Below are 18,391 nucleotides of genomic sequence, written 5' to 3'. Positions count from 1 at the left end.
ATTCGAATTATTGTTCCACGAGCTGCCTGCCATCCTCCCATCTCCAAGCATGCCATTGGATTTATTACCAAATAAGCATAATGTTTATTGAATTTAAGGCAGTAACAGGCAAGACAAAAATAAATGTTTTAAACAGTTTTTTCCATAAAAACAAATTTCAAAAATGCTTATTATTTTAAACTCTTTATATGGATAGTTTTTATTTAGGCAGATAGACACTCCCAGATTAACATTCTGGAATAGGAATCTTGTAGCTTCAAACGATATAGAATTCAAGACAATGGGACCACGTAACCTTTTCCTAAAACTTCTGTTGCTGAGGGAGATTCTAGCAGACCAGCAGGTGGATGTTGTGAAGATCCCAGAGGATCCTCTAGATCAGTGGTCCTCAAACTTTTGTTCTCAATATCTTTATCCTATTAAAAATGATTGAGGATCTGTCCAAAGAGTTTTTGTTTATGTGGTTTATAGTTATTGATCACATTAAAAATAAAAACTAATTATGAATTTGTAGACTCTCTGAAAGGATTTCAGAGATTCCCACGATGCTCTGGAGCAGACTGTGAGAACCACTGCCTAGATAATGGGAGAGTTTGAAGTGAATCTTTGCACTCAAGCGGCCATGGGCTCAGACCACTTAGAATAATAAAAATCTATTTAAATCACTAGGTAGATAGGTGGAGTTTTGTGCTTTGATGGGCAAAAAGAGAAAATTTATATTCATAAACTGGGAGCTCTCCATAGGGCTACTTGTTGGAATTAAAGAATATTGTTATGGTTTGAAGAAATCTACACAAGTGACTATTTCAGTTACACAGCATGATTTCTATCACATTGATCCCACTTGAGGGAAGGGTGCTGGTATTTCCCCAACTTTGCCCAACTTACTAGTGAAGCATTTAATAAGTATATCATATGGCACTACACCCATGGTAGCCCCATTGGGGATACAAAAGGGAATACACAAATATTACATATATACATAACCCATATATAATATACATGGGTATATGTATATGTATGTGTATATATATGTATATATCTACATGTATAAGTATCTATCTATATATATACACACACACACACACACTTTCTTTCAAAGAGCTTACATTCCAATAGGAGAGGAAACACACAGAAATTGGTCTACACAATACACATGCAGAACACATAGAAGGTGTATCAGAGGGCAAGTTGCTATGAGCTGCAAGTACTAGGGAAGGACTCCTACTTGAGCTACCGAACAATTGAAATGCTGGACCGTCTTGTCTCATGAAACCAGAGTTTCTTCAGTCCTACCAGCCCCTGGCTGTGTTGATAGTCTCTGGCTGATTCAATTAATTAACTTCAGAACTTTCCATAAACTCTGGCAGATTGCACTAAGGTGGAAAAGCTTTAATCAATTAACAAGCATCTAAGCATCGACATGTGCCAGGCCCTGTGCTCAACACTGGGAATAGAATGACAATAAATGAAGCAGCCCCTAACTGTGAGGAGTTTCCATTCTAGTGAGCAGTGTTAGACGGCATGGCTGCCTTGACTGTCTGCTGGATGACGGTGGATTGATTTTTTTTTGGCTATGGGACTTCAGAAGACATTCTGGAAAGGGAACTGGATCAGTGTGCTTGCACAGTGCACACCTCCACATGCCCCATGCTGTATTGATGCTGGCCCCCGTACTCTTACCTCACAAAATATTCCATCTCTTGATGCTCCGATTTTACTGGTTTTCTCTCATATCTGGAACACTTTCCCTCCTTGTCCCTATTTCTTTGCTTCCTTCAAGTTTCAGCTAAAATCGTACCTTCCACAAAAAGCCTTTCCCAGTTCTCCTCTATGTCAGTGTCTGCTTTCTGTCTGAGATTGTCACCCCTCAATCTTGTCTACATCTTGTTCTGACAGAGTGGTTTGCATGTGATCTCTTCCCATTTGGATTGTGAGCATTTTGAGAGCCGGAGCTATTTTTTCATTCTTTCTTTGCATCCCTAGCACTTAGCATAGTGGTTGGTACATAGAAGGCACTTAACCAATGCTTACTGACTTGAATCATTGAAGTCTGTATTTGCAGACCAAAGGCTAAATGGATAAAATTATAGGTACTCAAAGGAGTGAGAGAGAATGATCACTAAAAAGGCACTAGGCTGGACTACATTGGAAGACTTCATGGAGGAAGCCCAACCTGGCAGATTCTTTCAACACTAATCACTTTAACCCCAGCATACTTCTGCTGATCACAGTATATCTTATAGACTTACAATTGTAAGTGACCCAAAGGTCCATGACAAGAGGTTCAGTGACTATAAGATATGATCACAACATGCTACTATCAAGATAAATGTGACAAGAGATATAACTGAAGGCATATATGATGGAAAATGGCAAAAGAGGGTAGCTTGAGATAGTGTTCATCTATCGCTGTTTGTCTCTATTTCTCTTTTTGTCTCCTATCTTTTTTCCTTCCTCTTCCTCTCTCCCTCCCTCTCTCTCCTTCAGCATTTCTCTCCCATCTCTCTGTTTCCATGCTCCTTGCCCTCCATTCTTTTCCTTTCTCTCTTTATCTCCTATTTCTTTCTCTCTATCCTCCTCTCTCTTCCCATGCCTCCCACTTCTCCCTCTCTATATCTTTCTGTCTCTCTCCTCTTTCTTCCTCTATCTTCTCTCTCTCTCTTTTCCTCCATCTATGTATTTCTATCCCCTTTGTCTCTCTCCTCTTTTTCTCTCTATCCTTCTCCCTGTGATTTTTATCTCTTCTATTTCTTTCCCTCCATCCTCCCCTCTCTTCCCATCCCTCCCTTTCTCCTTTTCTCTATTTCTATTTGACTCTCTCCCTCTCTCACCTCTCTCCTTCCATGTCTCTCTTCCTCTCATATTTCTTTCCTTCCTTTTCCCCTCCCCAGACAAACACAACAATCAAAAGACTTCAGAGTATTACACAGTTCCTCTAAGATGGATTGATTAACAGTCATGGATGATAATCAGAAAAAGGTATTGGTGGATGATGATAAGTAGTAGTGAAGAAATTCCTTACTATAATAAGACCAGAAGTTCCTTGCACAATTTAAGCAAGAATACAGAAGGAAAGAATTTGGTTTTATAAACTCTTCTATTCCTCTATTAATTGTTCCATGTTTTCTTAACTTTATTTTTTCCAATCAGTTTGTGAAGTCTCTAAGGTCAGAGATTATACTTATATTTCCTTTCCCCTTATACTTTTTAATATCCAGGCCTGGAGCTGGGCATGGTTGGGGAAATCAATCAATCAATTAGAGCCTTCGGAGAGAAGCTCAGACTGAGAATAAAAGACTGTGTGTGTGTAAACTAACAAACAAATAAATATGTCTGTATGTCAGGCTTACTCAGTGAGATAGAAAATACAGAGATTGGTAAGTCCCACTTTTTCTCCTAATGATCAACTACAAGTCCTGCTGCCTTTAATGATTTTTGGGGGGAGTTGGTCAGTCTCAGGAACTCTCTCTGCAGCAGTCTCCCATAGTTCTGTCCCCTCTGATTTGGAGGAATTCTCATCATCTCCATGTCACCAGAAGCCTTGGTTCTAAGGATCATAACCATGCTACATTAAAGAGTAAGGGAATACTGCAGTTGAAGTGAACTTTGGAGATTGTGTAGTCATGCAGTTCCATTTCACAGGAAGTATTGTGTCCCAGAGAGGCCCTCGGGGTACGAGGATTTCTTAGCATAGCTCTGTCTAGAACCTACTATATCCAGAGCTCTGATCAAGGTCTTTAAAAACTGACTTCATCTATACTTTAAAGCAATTTGCAAATATAAGAAGCCTTAGATCCTCAGCATGAGAGGGGTTCTTAGTAGTTAAGGAAGTTGCAGGGTTCTTTGATGAACATGTTCATTCTTTTGAAATACTGAATCATAGAATCCCAGAGCCAGAAGAGACACTAGAGGGCACAGATTCCTCCCTGAGTGAGAATGACTTCTCTCTACAAGATTCCACATAGTGGGTGAATCAGAATCTAATTCCAATGAAAGGTAAACACTCTTAGGCAAGAAAATTCATGCTACCTTGGACAGCTCCGATTATTAGGATATTGTACTTGTATGGGTAGATGGGCCTGTGTTTTATAACTCACCTAAATCTACCTGTATAGCTTCTTTCCACTGATCCCACTTCTGCCCTACAAGGCCAAGGAGAACAAGGTTGATCCCTCTTAAACATGATAGTCCTTTAAACACTTGAAGGCCACTCTCTCATTCCTCTCATGCCTTCTCCGCTCATCTTTATTCAATATCCCACTCTAAAAGGAATTCTCCCATGTTCATCAATGGAGCAGACGTGTTCTCCAAAATTCTACTCTTTGGAGAATTCAGACCATCTGAAAAATTTGCCACTTCTAAACATTGAAATGGGTTGCTAGATGACACAGTGGATAGAGTGTCAGGCCTGGAGTCAAAAAGTCTCATCTTCGTGACTTCAAATATAACCTCACTTAATTTGTTTGCTTCAGTTTCTCATCTGTAAAATGACCTGAAGAAGGAAATGGAAAATTACACTAATATTTTTTGCCAAAAAATCCCAAATGATGTCAAGGAGAGTTGGACATGACTTAAATGACTGCACAACAATAAAACATTGAAAACTCTTTTAATAAGAAGGGCATAGTGTCAAGAAGTATGAAAGTGATCATTATGCTTTCCTATGATGTCCAGGATTTATTGGGTTCAGTTTTGAGTGCCACATAGAAGATAAGTCAATCATGATGGAGAAGGCCTTTGAGGTCATGTTTTGTGAGGCTGGTTGTCTAGGATCGACTATAGGAAAGGAAGAAAATGTTAGAATACAGAAGGAGAACAGAAAGGATGCCCAAGCCATTGAGTCTGACTGCTTCATTTCACAGATGAAAAAAAGAGAAATCTGTTAACTGGTTGCAGAGCTAACAGGCCATATGGAACAGTTGTTTCCTAAATAAAAAAGTGAGAGATTTGTGGTGTTATATACAATTATTTTTTCCTGTTATTTATGTAAGGAAATGTTCTTAAATGTGGATATTTGTCAAGTTCACATAATATTTAAAATAATGAAAAACACATTCCTGGAGATTCTTTGAGATATAGTGCTAATATTATGACACTAATTTTGCAGATAAAAAATTTGGGGTCCAGTTACACTAAGCAATTGGCTGTTTTTGTTTTTTTTTACTTTCTTCTTGGTTCTAAAGAGCAGAAATTTGGTTAAGAGGTGAAATTGGGGATTAATATCAAGAATAGCTTCCTAAAAATCTGAGGTATCCTAAAATGAAATGGGGGATTGCTGAGGAAACAGCGTGTTCCCTCTCACTGAAGGCCCACAAGGATAAATGGCTATTTGCTGGGGATATTGTAGAAGGGATTTCTGCCTAATAATGGACTAAATCAAATGATCTCTGGTCTTTTCAGGTCTGAGATTCCATGACTTTTCTAAGGTCACATAAAAATGACAGTAGTGGCCCTAAACACAGGTCCCAGAGTAATTTTTCCATGACATCACTCTCTACAGTATAGCCATAAAATTAGTACTTAACTTATAGGAGAAAAGCTATGGGAGTGAAAACGAAAGGAATGTTAGTCATGGTTATCAAGGAAGAAAGACAGGGCTTGAGAACCCAAATGGGCCTGGGATGGGAAAGAGAGGAAGGGAGAGGAAGAAAGGGAAAAAAGAAGATCCAGCAAGAGACAGAGCAGAAAAGAGTAAGAGAGACTAAAGGAGGGAAGGATGCTGGGAGAGAAAAGGAAGGAAGAGTCAGAGAGAAAAAAACAAAGAATAGAGTAAGGGATGAAAGGAAAGAGAGAAAAAGAAAGAGACAACATTTTGAGGGCAGGATGAAATGGATTGCGTTGGGCCCAGTATTCAAAATTCCTCACTATCTGCATCCTAACTAACATTCAAATCTTCATATTTCTCACTTTTTATTTGCTCTCCATTTCAGTCTGACAAGACTAGATGTTTTCTGAAGAAGGCATTTCCACTCTCCCCATTTTCTGTACTTTTGCAATGGTTTGTCCCAAGTCTGGAGTTTGCACTTCTGCCTCATAGAATCCTTGCACAACTCAGATAGTGTTGTCTACACAAAATATTCCTTAATTTAGTCACTAGTAATTCTCCATTTTTTGTGCATATTTTGTATTTCTCCATTAATGTATATGTGATATCTTGCTGGCAAAATATAAGCACCTTGAGCTGAAGGACTGTTTTATCTCTATATCCCCATGGAAGCAGTATGGGGTCATAGAAAGAGAACTGTCCTGAAAAGCAGGATGTTCTGGCTGAGGTCCAATCCTGGAGATATTTATAGGGTGAATAACTTTATTTCTCTAAGAGACAATTTTTTCAAGTCTCTAAATTGTAGAAAAGATGTTAAGTTGCATTGGTAGAGTGGGTTCCCTTACACCAAGAAAATTACAAGTTAAGTTCTTGCCCCTATCTTATACTCATGGCTTAGCATAGCATCTTGACTATAGTTAAGTATTTAAGCAATGTCAGTTGAATTGAACTTTCTTGACCTGGATTTCACTTCCCTGGTCCTCAGTTCTCTTCCTGACCATAGAATGAGTCTCTTAGGCAATGCCTTCACAGGTAATCAATAATCAAATAGTAGGAAACAGCTTACATCATGCTTTCTAATTGCATATTGGTAATGATGGGATAGGAGTAAAAGGTCTTCATTGAAATTCCAGCCACACTTCCACTTTCCCTCCAAGTATGGACCCAACAACTGTTCTGAATCAAGCCATGTGTCATCTGCACTAATGGGGAGGAATGCTGAGTTCAGGCGTAGGTAAGTAAACTCGATTAAAGGAGTTGTATCCTTGGGCGAGGCTCAAGACTTAGTAAATTTTACTAGCTAAGCATTGAGCTCTGTGTCAGAGTAATTACACCTTTTATCCACTGTGAGCTCTCTCTTAGCATCTTCAGGCACCTTAATTTCCCACTTCAGCTAATTTAGAAGTAAAACCACAGAGGTTTAGAAAGGTTAGTTCCCAAAGAACCGACACGTGAATGTTTGGATTGGCTTCGGGCACTGGAAGTACATCATGGAGAAAAAGGAATTCATTAAGCAACAATTATGGAGTGATGGATCATTGATAGCATATATACAGTTTGCTGGGAAAAAAAAATAATCTCCTCTGAAAATCCAAGGGGCATCTTCTCGCTTATTTGTTTATGAGCTTCCTCTTGAACAATAATAATAAACTCATAAGTTTGAATGTGGGGGGAGGCTATAATTAATTATTCTTTCAAGTCTTTGGGGAAGTGAAGAAACCACTGATTGTAACCCCTTCACAAAGCCCTCAGAAGTTGCTCTATTTTATAAAAACTTGATTTTAACCAACATGGAGCACCCTGTTTATACTTTTCTGATGCAGTTATCCTTGAAGTCTGTCATGGGAAGCTGACCCTAAGGGGAAGGTAGTCTTTTGAGCTCTGGAAAGATCATGACTCTTAGATCTCTTAACTATCTGTAGAAGGGGGAGATAGAATTAGATAGTTCCCAAAGCCCAAGGACCTTGTGATTTTTTATCTAGAAAGACTTCAGAGCAAACCTCAGTGATGAAGGTCATATATGTCAACCATAGGACATTTTAAGGTGGGTTCAGGAAGAATGATCACCAATCTGCTTGAATGTTTTGCCAAGTGTGAAGAACTTATTAAACATTTATTGTGTTCCAAGTACCAATATAAGTATAAGAATGAAACAATCCCTACTCCAGAGGATCTTATATTCTAAAAACTATGGGTGAATTTAAATAAGTAAGTATGTGTACATGGTTTATGTGTTGTTTTTGAGTTATTTGAGTCATGTCTGACTCTTGGTGCCCCAATTTGGGGATTTTCTTGGCTAAGATATTGGAATCGTTTGCCATTTCCTTCTCTGCCTCAATTTCTCATCTGTAAATGAGCTAAAGTTAAGTGATTTGCCCAAGATCAGACAGTTAGGAAGTATCTGAAGGCATACTTGAACTCAGGAAAATTAGTCTTCCTGATTGCAGACTCAGTACTCTATCCACTGCACTGCTAGGTGCCCCATGTGTATGTATACATAGCTACATAACAACTATAATGAAAAGAAATGTATATAGATAGAAAAGAGTTAAATACAAAGTAGTTTGTGTGGCAAGACACTTCTAATTGGAGGGATCAAAATAGCTTAATTTAAAAATGGAATTTGTAATTTGAAAGAGAACTAAAGGGAGAAGAGGGGAAGAGAGGAAAGAGAAATGAGGAGAGGGAGGTAAGGAGAGAGACACAAAAAGAAAGAGTGCAGAGAGAAAGAACACACACACACACACAGAGAGAGAGAGAGAGAGAGAGAGAGAGAGAGAGAGAGAGAGAGAGGGAGAGGAACCCCTCCTACTTTGGGATATATCAGTCTTCAAATCTCTCTGGCCCACAATCTAGGAATCATCCTAGGTTCCTCACTCTCATTTAACTCTATCCCACCCCAAATATTCAATCTGTTAACAAGTCCTCCAGATTTTGCCTCTGTAATATTCCTTGACTACATCTACCTCTCTCCTCTGACACTGTTATCACTCTGGTTCAAGTCTTTATCACCTTACAACTGAACGTTTACAATAATCTGCTGGTGGTCAGTCTGCTTCAATTGTCTTTCTATTCTAATCCCTTTTCCATGCACTTTAGCCAAATGATTTCCTAAAGGACAGGTTGAATTATGTTGCCTCCCTCCTCAATAAACTCCAGTGGCTCCCTATTGTCTCCAGAAGCAAATAGAAAATGCTCTTTTTGGGATTAAAAGTCCCTCAAAACTTAGCCCCTTCCTAGCTTTTCAATTTTCTGATAGTTTAGTTTTGGTCAGAGTAAGTTTGATATATACAGTTTGAAATGTTCCCCAAAAAACATCTGATAATACAGAACTGAGACTCAAAAGACAGATTGTGACTGGAGAGACAGATTTGTGAGCAATTGATGAAGTCACAAAGAGACTTCTTTGTGTACAGAAAGAGAAGAGGCTCCAAGGGAGGGTCATTGGTAGCACACTCTTAGGAGATGTGACAAGAAAGATAACATTGATATTTCCAAATCATGTTGCCTGTATTTCAACCACATTCTTCATTACCTTCCCATAACATCCTGGGCTTTGCCCCATTGGATCCTAGGGTGAGTTTTCTCCTTATTTCAGTCTATCTAGGAACTTTCAAACTAAAATTCAATATGTTTATTCTCTCCTCCTCCTAATTCATTTTCTTAATCTTCTTTATTTGTTGTTGTTGTTTTCCTTATTAGAAGATAATCTCCTCAAGGGCAAGGATTTTCTTGCTTATATTTGTATTCTTGGAAATTAGCACAGTGTATTTAGCATAAAATAAGCACTAAATAATTTATTTTTCATTCATTCATTCATTGTTTTCCCATTCCTCTCTTCTTTCTGTCCTTTCTCATTTCCTTCCTTCTTTCTTTTCTTCCTCCCTCTCTTTCTCTCCTCATTCTCTCCTGCCTCCTTTCATTCCTTCCTTCATTCTTCCTTCCTTCATTTCTTTCTTCCTTCCCTCCTTCCTTCCCTCCTTCCTGGTGAAATAGCAAAGGAGACCAAAACAGAGAGACCAAGAGAGACTCTATTTATAACAATAATGTTATAAAAACAATAGAAGGAAGAGAGTACTCAGGACAAGGGAATGATCAACATTATCAAATGCAGTAGTGAGGTCAAGAAAGACTGAGAGAATATTAACCACAGGAACTTTTATGAATATAGGTTGAACTCTGGAAAAGGAGTATCAGTCAATATGAAGGGGAGTTAGATAGACATTAATGAAACCTCTGATTCCAGGACTAACACATTTTGGTTTATTCATTTTCTTTGTTCTCCTAATTGTGAGCTGTCTGAGGGCAGGAGTCATACTATATACTCTGTACATATGTCAGATGCCTATTAGTACTTCTTTTGAAGGAACAAAAGAATAATAATCCTACTTTTTTTTTTCTTTGAGTAGTAGTAGGGATTAGCATTAAGGGCTATGGATATTTGGTGCACTACAAAGTGAGATCTGAAAACACAATCTTCTTAGAGATGATTAAATCTCTGTTTCTTGTTAGAACTCTTTTGGCCTTAAGCTGTCAAAGGAATTCCCTTTACCAACCACCCAGTATTGAACATACGGGGTGATAGCTTGCCTTTTGTAGTGGAATTCTCATGAACTGGGGAAAAAATGTATTTCTTTTAAAGAAATTTTTAGAGAAAAAATGATGTACAAGTGTCCATCAATTCTTTTTACTGGGTCATAGAAAAGTATTCAAACAAATTGAGATATTCAGACTGTCAAAATTGTTTGTTCTTACCAAGTTATAGTAAATTGTTCTGGCTCACTATTCTACATCAACTCATTCAACTCTTGCCAGGCTTTTCTGAATCTACCCCATTCCTTATTACAATATAATTCCATTAATATATGTACAATCCTTTGTTCATTTACTTCCCAATTGTTGGGCACCCTTCTATATTTATTTCTTTGCTACAACAAAATGTTTCACTATGATTATTTTGGCACATGTGTCCTTTACATTGTTTGTCACTTTGAAGTCTGTGGCAGGACTTCAAGAATTGCTTTGATTAGAATTTTTCTTATTATTAGAGAGTTGGAGTATTTTTGGGAAGTTTATGACTAGTTTATTTTTCTTCTGAGAAATGATTGTTCATATCTTTTGACCACTGGAATGGTTCCTTTTTTTATGTCTTATACATCTTGCATATTGAAATTTTATTTGAGAAATTTGAAGCAGATTTTTTTTTCTGCATCAGAATCCATTTCTAAGGAGGACTTGCTGCTGCCTTATAACCCCCCAGACTTGACACTATACTCCCAATAATACTAAAATTATTAACATTTTTATAAATCTGAAATCGGACTTACATGAATCAGTTTTCATGTCAGGATTGCCCAAACAAGAAAACTGACCTGCTCAAAACGTACATTCTTTTCTTGTGACAATTTGAACTTTCAAATTGTCAGGAAGGTAATGAAAGACCCAGAATCTCTGCAGAATATTCTCAGAAGCCATTTAAGGATGAGACAAAGTACATTAATAAGATTGAGTGATCCAATGATACAACATGGACCAGTAAAATTACTCTCAATAAAAGTACCCTAAAATCCTTGATTTTGCACATCTTAATGATTTTATACTTACCTATAGGTACACGATTTATAGATACACATTTATATGTAAACACATATCCATACATTAACAAGTACAGAAATATATGTATACACACATGTATATATCTTCCATAGACAGACAATAACTCCCATTACTCTAGTGCTTTAGGTTTTACAAAGTGCTTTATGAGGAAGGGACGTCAAGATTGTTACATTAGGAGAATAAAAGTTCCTTGTGCTCAGGAACTTATTTGTTTCAACTCTAAATCCTAAGGAGACCCAATAAACACTGATGAATTAAGACTTAATCCCATTTTACAGATTAGAAATCAGAGATCTGGAAGCATTAACCGATTTGCCTATAGGCATATAACATAAGTGTTCAGGTTCAAACCAAGGTCTTATGATAACAGGTCCAGAGATCAGACCATTCATCATGTTGTCTTTCATGTGGAATAAGAATGAAAGGAAGAAAAGGAGGAGAAGAAAATAGGAAGAAAAAAGAAAGATGGTAAACAGTATGAGGAAATAGAAGAAAGAAAAAGGAAAAAGAAAAGTTTCCGTAGCCTATGAAGGCACATTAATTTAATTTTGTTTTGCTTTTTTTTTTTTTTTTTTAAGAACTTCTAATCTAATTTAGGATATAATCCAAGGAAGTGGGATGAGTCTCTAACTCTAAATGGGAGGCCCTAGAACCTTCAGCAAATTGTGAAAATTATATGGCCAACAAAACTTACAAAATATAAATGTTTGGCCCTGAAAAAAAAATCTTTATTGGGAAAAACTGTTATGGAAATTGCTATAAAAAGTACCCTTTCCATTCTATTATGGGCAGTAAAAATTCCTGGCATCTGGCTCCAGACACTTTTTGTATCTAATTTAATAAGAAACACAGCTAATTGGTCAAACTCTATCAAGGACTGGTATACAAACCAATGTTTTTGGCTCCCACAAGGAAGTCAGCTTTAGGTTTGAGAATCTGAACCTTAAAACTATCATGAGCAGGAGGAATTCTGGATTAAATAATTCCATTTAAAAACTTACTTGACACAGAGAAGTTTTGATAGACAAGTCAATTCAATAACCCATCCCTGTTCTCATCACTCATGACTCTCTTCCTGGGCTTTCCCATTAGCCTGAAGTTGGGATGTAGAAGTTCTGTAGATCCTCAGAGCTGCCCATGGTCCAGAATATGACCATGAGAGATGAGGGAATGCTTAGGATAGGTTAAGAAGGTGAAGGAGTGGAAGCAACCCAAACATGGGTCACAATGCTTTCAGTTCATCTTTCTCCCTCTGGCATATCATACATAAGTGATTCAATTTTTTTTGGTAAAAACAAATTTATGTTTCCCATCTGAAAGAAGGGGAGAGTGTTTCAGTTCAAGAAAATGAATTAAGTAGCATTATGAGGATTTTGAACACATACACACTCGTGATTACATGTTATTTATATCTATATATCTATATCTATATAGTGCATTAATTTGAAAAAGGTACTTTCTACATGAAGTGAGAGTAATAATAATGGCCCTAACTCCTTTTTGTCAAAGGGACTAAGAAGGTAGAAAATAGACTCAGGAGTCTGAGGAATGGACATTGAAAACTGGCCTTTTGGCCTTGTGTAAGGAAAGAAAGGGATGTCAACCAGATGTCATCATAGAATTTTTTTTAAATTTTCCTTACTACTGATGTTCAATTTAAAACTCATATGAGCAACTGCCCCCTTGGGTCTTTCCTGGATGAGAATCAAGTCTGGGACAGAAGACAGCCAAAACTCATGAGAAGCCAACTTACCGTAGTCGTCTTTATCCGTCCTCCAGGCTGGGTGCAGGTCCAGCCTGATCTATTGATTAACAAGTCGCAGCCTTCTCCTTCTAAACAGGGAAGCATGTCACACCACTGCTTGGTTTTTATGATTCGTGCTGTGGAAGAAAAAACAGAGGTTGGCCAATAAGCTTTTCCATGTTGATTTGTGGCTATTTTTTTTTCATACCGACTTTCCAAGCAAAGCAGCAAAGTGCCAAGATGGTGGAGAGTGGACAGGTCTTTGTCTGAGCTCTTCCTGACTTCCCTTAGAATCAAAAGCATATTGTGTCTCTGAATGAGTTTTAAAGTGACAGAACCCACAAATATTTGGAGTGTAACAAACTTCCAGCAGAAGATATTTTGGAAGAACTTCAGGAAAGGTTTGTTTTAATCATGCAGGGGCAGAGGCAGCCCAGCATAGGTACAGCACAGGGTAGAGTGGCTTCCACACATCAGGGAAATCTCCTTGGAGTCTCTTAACCAAAATACAGTAGCATTAGCTATCCTGTCCTGGTTCAGAAGCCAGTGGATCAGCAGACCAGCTGTGAGACCTCCAATGCAACTATAGAAGGCAAGTAGTGAGTCCCTGAACCCTAACATAACAAGTGAGACTTGGCCACAGCAATGCCCACCCAGCACAAGAAAGAATCCTGCAGCACCAGCCTCAGAACAGTGTAAAGCCACTGTCACCATTAGAGGAAGCTTGAATCAATCTTCCCTTTGCCCTAATAACATATCTTAACCTTTTAAAATGAGCAAAATAGCAAAAAGAGCTCTGATCATTGATAGCTTTTATGGAGACAAGGAAGAACAGACCTCAAACCCTGAGGACACTAAAAGTAAAATATCTCCAGATGAAGCCACAAAGGGTGATATGAGTTGCTCTCTAACTCAAAAGGCTCTTTTGGAAGAATTCAAAAAGATTCTTAAAGAGAATTAGAAGAAAAATGAGGGAAAGGAAATGAGAGCTTTGGAAAAGGAAACAGAAACTTCTGAAGAGAATTACTTCTTTAACTATAGATTTGGTAAAAATGAAAAAAAAAAAAACTCCTTAAAAATAGATTTGGCAAAATGGAAAAAGAAAACAACCCTCTAAAAAAGAAAAATTATGAAATGGAAGGAAAAAAAAAACCTCATTTAGAAGTTCAATTGACCAAATGTAAAAGGAAGTAAAAAAGCTAAGAGAAGAAAATAATTCATTAAAAATTAGAATTGAACAAAGGGAAATGAATGACTTAATGAGACATCAAGAATCAGTCCAAAAAAAAAATCCCCCACAAAATAGAAGAAAATGTAAAATGTCTCATCAGAAAAACAACTGACCTGGAAAATACATCCATGAGAAACAATCTGAGAATTATTGGATTACCTGAAAACTACAATGAAAAAAAGAACCTAGATAACAACTTTCAAGAAATCATCAAGGAAAACTGCCCTGATGTCTTAGAATCAGAGGGTAAAATAGTCATTGAAAGAATCCACCAATCACATCATGAAAGAGAACCCCAAATGAAAACTCAAAGAATATTGTCGTTAAATTTCAAAATTATCAAATCAAGGAGAAAATACTGCAAGCAGCCAAAAAGAAACAGTTCAAATTTGAGTAGTCACAATTAGGATTGCTCAGGATCTAGCAGTTTTCACCTCAGAGGATCAAAAGGCCTGGAATATGATATTCCAAAGAGCAAGTGATCTTGGACTGCAGCCAAGAATCAACTACCCAACAAAATTAAACATTATCTTTCAAGAAAAAAAAAAGATGGATATTCAATGAAATAGAGAATTTTCATTTATTTTTAAAGAAAAGACCAGAGTTGAAGAGAAAATCTGATCTTCAAATAAAGAACTCAAAAGAAACATAAAAGATTATAAAGAGAAGGAAAAATAACATGTCTTGTAAAGGTTAAAATGTTTACATTCCTATAGAGAAAGATGATATGTTTAACTCTTGAGAACTGTATCTTTTTTAGGGGTATATTTAATGGAAGTAGGTATAATTTAACTTTATTGTGATGTTATAAAAAAGAAACTAGCAGTAGAAAATTGATTGTACTGGAAGAAGAGGAAAGGAGATGTAAAATGGGGGTAAATTATATCACATGAAGAGACAAAAAAAGACCTATTACAATTGAGGGAAGGAAGGAAGCAAGGATGAGCATAGTGTGGACCTTAATCTCATCAGATTTCATTCAGACAGAATATCAGACATATTTAGTTTGATAGAGAAACTTGACTCAGCCTGTTGGGTAGAAGAGAAAAGAAAGAGGGAATCCAATAGAAGGAAGAGGAGAAGTTGATGAGGAATGGGATAAGAAAGAGATGAGGAGCTGTAAAAGGGGAGAGCAGACTGAGGGAGGTATGGTCAGAAGCAAAACACTGCAGAGAAAGGAAAGGGGGGGGGGAAGAAAGAGAACTTCCTAAATAATAAGGAAAACTAAGATGGCAAGGGATACAGTAGTCAATTAACTGTGAATGTGAATGGGATGAACTCTGCCATAAAATAGAAGTAGACAGACTGGATTAAAAGCCAGAATCCTACAATAAGTTGTTTACAGGAAACACATATAAAACAGATGATACAAAGATAAAAGGCAGGAGCAGAATCTATTATGCTTCAGCTGAAGTTAAAAAAAAAAAAAAAAAAAAAAAAAAAAAAACAGGGGTAGTGAGCCTGATTTCAGATCGAGCAAAATCAAAAATAGATTTAATTAAAAGAGATAAAGAAGGCAACTACATTTTGCTAAAGGGTATCCTACATAATGAAGTAATAGCCATACTAAACATAAGTGCACCAAGTGATATAGCATCCACATTCCTAGAAGAGAAGTTGACAGTTGCAAGAAGAAAAGACAGCAAAACTATAGGAGAGAAGGATCTCACCCTTGCTCCATCAGAACTAGCTAAATTAAACCCCAAATTAGTAAGGAAGAAGCTAAGAAGGTAAATATAGAATTTTAGAAAAGTTAAGTATGATAGACTTTTAGAAAAAATTGAATGGGGCAGAAAGGAGTATACTTATTTTTTTGTGATGGTACATACAATTTACACAAAAATTGACTACATATTAGGGCATAAAGATCTCAAAATCAATTGCAGAAAACAGAAATAATAAATAAAACATTTTCAGATCATAATGCAATAAAAATTACATGTAATAAAGGGTTAGGGGAAAAATAGACCAAAAATTACTTGAAAACTCAAATAATCTAATCCTAAAGAATGAGTGGGTGAAGCAACAAATCATACACACAATTGATAATTTCATCCAAAAAAATGACTATAATGAGACAACATACAAAAATTTATGTGATGCAGACAAAACAGTTCTTAGGAAAAAATTTATCTCTCTAGATGCTTATATGCATAAAATAGAGAAAGAAAAAGTCAATGAATTGTGCATGCAACTAAAAAAGCTAGAAAAAGAATAAATTAAAAGAATAAACTGGGGGGTCCCCAATTAAATACCAAATTTGAAATTCTGAAAACAAAAGAAGAGACAAAAGAAATTGAAAGTAAGAATACTATTGAACTAATAAACAAATCTAAGAGTTGGTTTTATGAAAAAAAAATGGATAAAGTTTTAGTTAATGTAATAAAAAAAAAGGAAAATCAAATTGCTTGTATCAAAACTGAAAAAGGGGGAACTGCCCACCAATGAAGAGGAAATTAGAGCAATAATTAGGAGCCACTTTGTCCAACTGTATGCCAATAAATCTGAATAATTTAAGTGAATTGGAGGAATACCTACCAAAAATATAGACTGCCTAGATTAACAGAAGAGGAAATAAATTACTTAAATTGTCCCACTTTAGAAAAGGAAATAGAACAAGCTATTAATCAACTCCCTATGAAAAAAAAATCCAATTCCAGATGGATTTACATGTGAATTCTACTAAACATTTAAAGAACAATTAACTCCAATACTATATAAACTAATGTTTTTAGATAGGAAAAGGACTCCTATTAAATTTCTTTTATGACACAGATATGTTTTTTGAACTCTAAACCAGGTAGGATGAAAACAGAGAAAGAAAATTTCCCTATTGAATATTGATGCAAAAATCTTAAATAAAATACTAGCAAAGAGATTACAGCAAGCTATCACCAGGATAATACATCATAACCATGTAGAAATTTATACCAGGTATATAGGAAATATTAGGAATGTTAGGAAAACTATTAGAATAATTGACTATATCAATAATCAAACTAAGGGAAATCATACAATTGTTTCAATAGATGCAGAAAAATCATTAAACAATATAGAATATAGGAATAAGTGAAATGTTTCTTAAAATGAACAGTAGTATCTATTTAAAATCAATAGCAAGCATTATATGCAATGGGGATAAATTAGCATTTTCTGGTAAGATGAGTGGTGAAACAAGGTTGGTCATTATCACCATTACTATTCAATATTGTATTAGAAATGTTAGCTTTAGCAATAAGAGAAAAATATAAATTTAGAGTATGTAGAGAATAATAACAAAATTATTATTGTTTATAGATGATATGATGGCATACTTAAAGAATACTAGAGAATCAACTAAAAAGAAACTACTAGAAATAATTCACAATTAACAGAGTTTCAGGATACAAAATAAATCCACATAAATCATTGGCATTTCTCTAGGTTACCATTTCTATAACTTACATTCAATAGCAAGGTAAATAAAGAGAAATGCCATTTCAAATAATTGTAGATAATATGAAATATTTGGGAGTCTACCTGCCAAGACAAAGTCAGGAATTATATATACACAATTACAAAACATTTTCCATAGAAATAAAGTCAGATCTAAACAACTGGAAGAATATCAGAATATAAAGTGCTTATAGGTAGACTGAGCTAATATAATAAAAATGACAATTCTACCTAAACCAATCTACTTATTCAGTGCCTACCAATCAAACTGCCAAGAAATCACTTTACAGAGTTAGAAAAAATAACAGCGTTTATCTGGAAGAACAAAAGATCAAAAATTTCAAGGGAATTCATGAAAAAAATTACAAATGAAGATCTAAAACTATATTATAAAGTACAGGTAATCAAAACCATTTGGTACTGCTAAGAAATAGAATAGTTGATCAGTGAAGTAGGTTGGTTACAAGATACAGCAATTAATGATTATAGTAATCTAATGTTTGATTAAACCCAAACACCCCAGCTTCTTGGATAAGAAATCAGTACTTGACAAAAATTTCTGGGAAAAATTGAAAAGCAGTGTGGCAAAGACTAGACACTGACCAACACCTAACGCTCTATACCAAGATCAAGTTGAAGTGGGTTCATGATTTAGACATAAAGGGTGAAACTATAAGCAAATTAGAAGAACAAAGTATATTCTACCTCTTAAGATCCGTGGAGAAGGAAGGAATCTGTGGCTAAAGAAGATCTAGAATACATTATGAAATGCAAAATGGATAATTTTTATTTTAGTAATTAAAAAAGATTTTGTACA

The 18,391-nt window shown here is 36.0% G+C and overlaps 1 protein-coding gene across 3 annotated transcripts in view; it reads right to left on the bottom strand.

Annotated features, from left to right (window-relative positions):
- TAFA5 (TAFA chemokine like family member 5) overlaps nucleotides 1-18,391 on the bottom strand; it is a 530,796-nt gene that overhangs the window by 53,509 nt on the left and 458,896 nt on the right. For all 3 annotated transcript variants that reach the window (XM_031940885.1, XM_031940886.1, XM_031940884.1), the window contains exon 3: nucleotides 12,918-13,045. In XM_031940885.1, coding sequence (XP_031796745.1) covers nucleotides 12,918-13,045 — 128 coding nt within the window. The remainder of the gene's footprint in view (nucleotides 1-12,917; nucleotides 13,046-18,391) is intronic.

The sequence above is a fragment of the Sarcophilus harrisii genome, chromosome 5 (genome assembly GCF_902635505.1).
Source record: "Sarcophilus harrisii chromosome 5, mSarHar1.11, whole genome shotgun sequence".
Lineage (NCBI taxonomy): Eukaryota > Metazoa > Chordata > Mammalia > Dasyuromorphia > Dasyuridae > Sarcophilus > Sarcophilus harrisii.
Note: the sequence above shows the minus strand (reverse complement) of the source record. Positions and strands in the feature narration are given on the sequence as shown.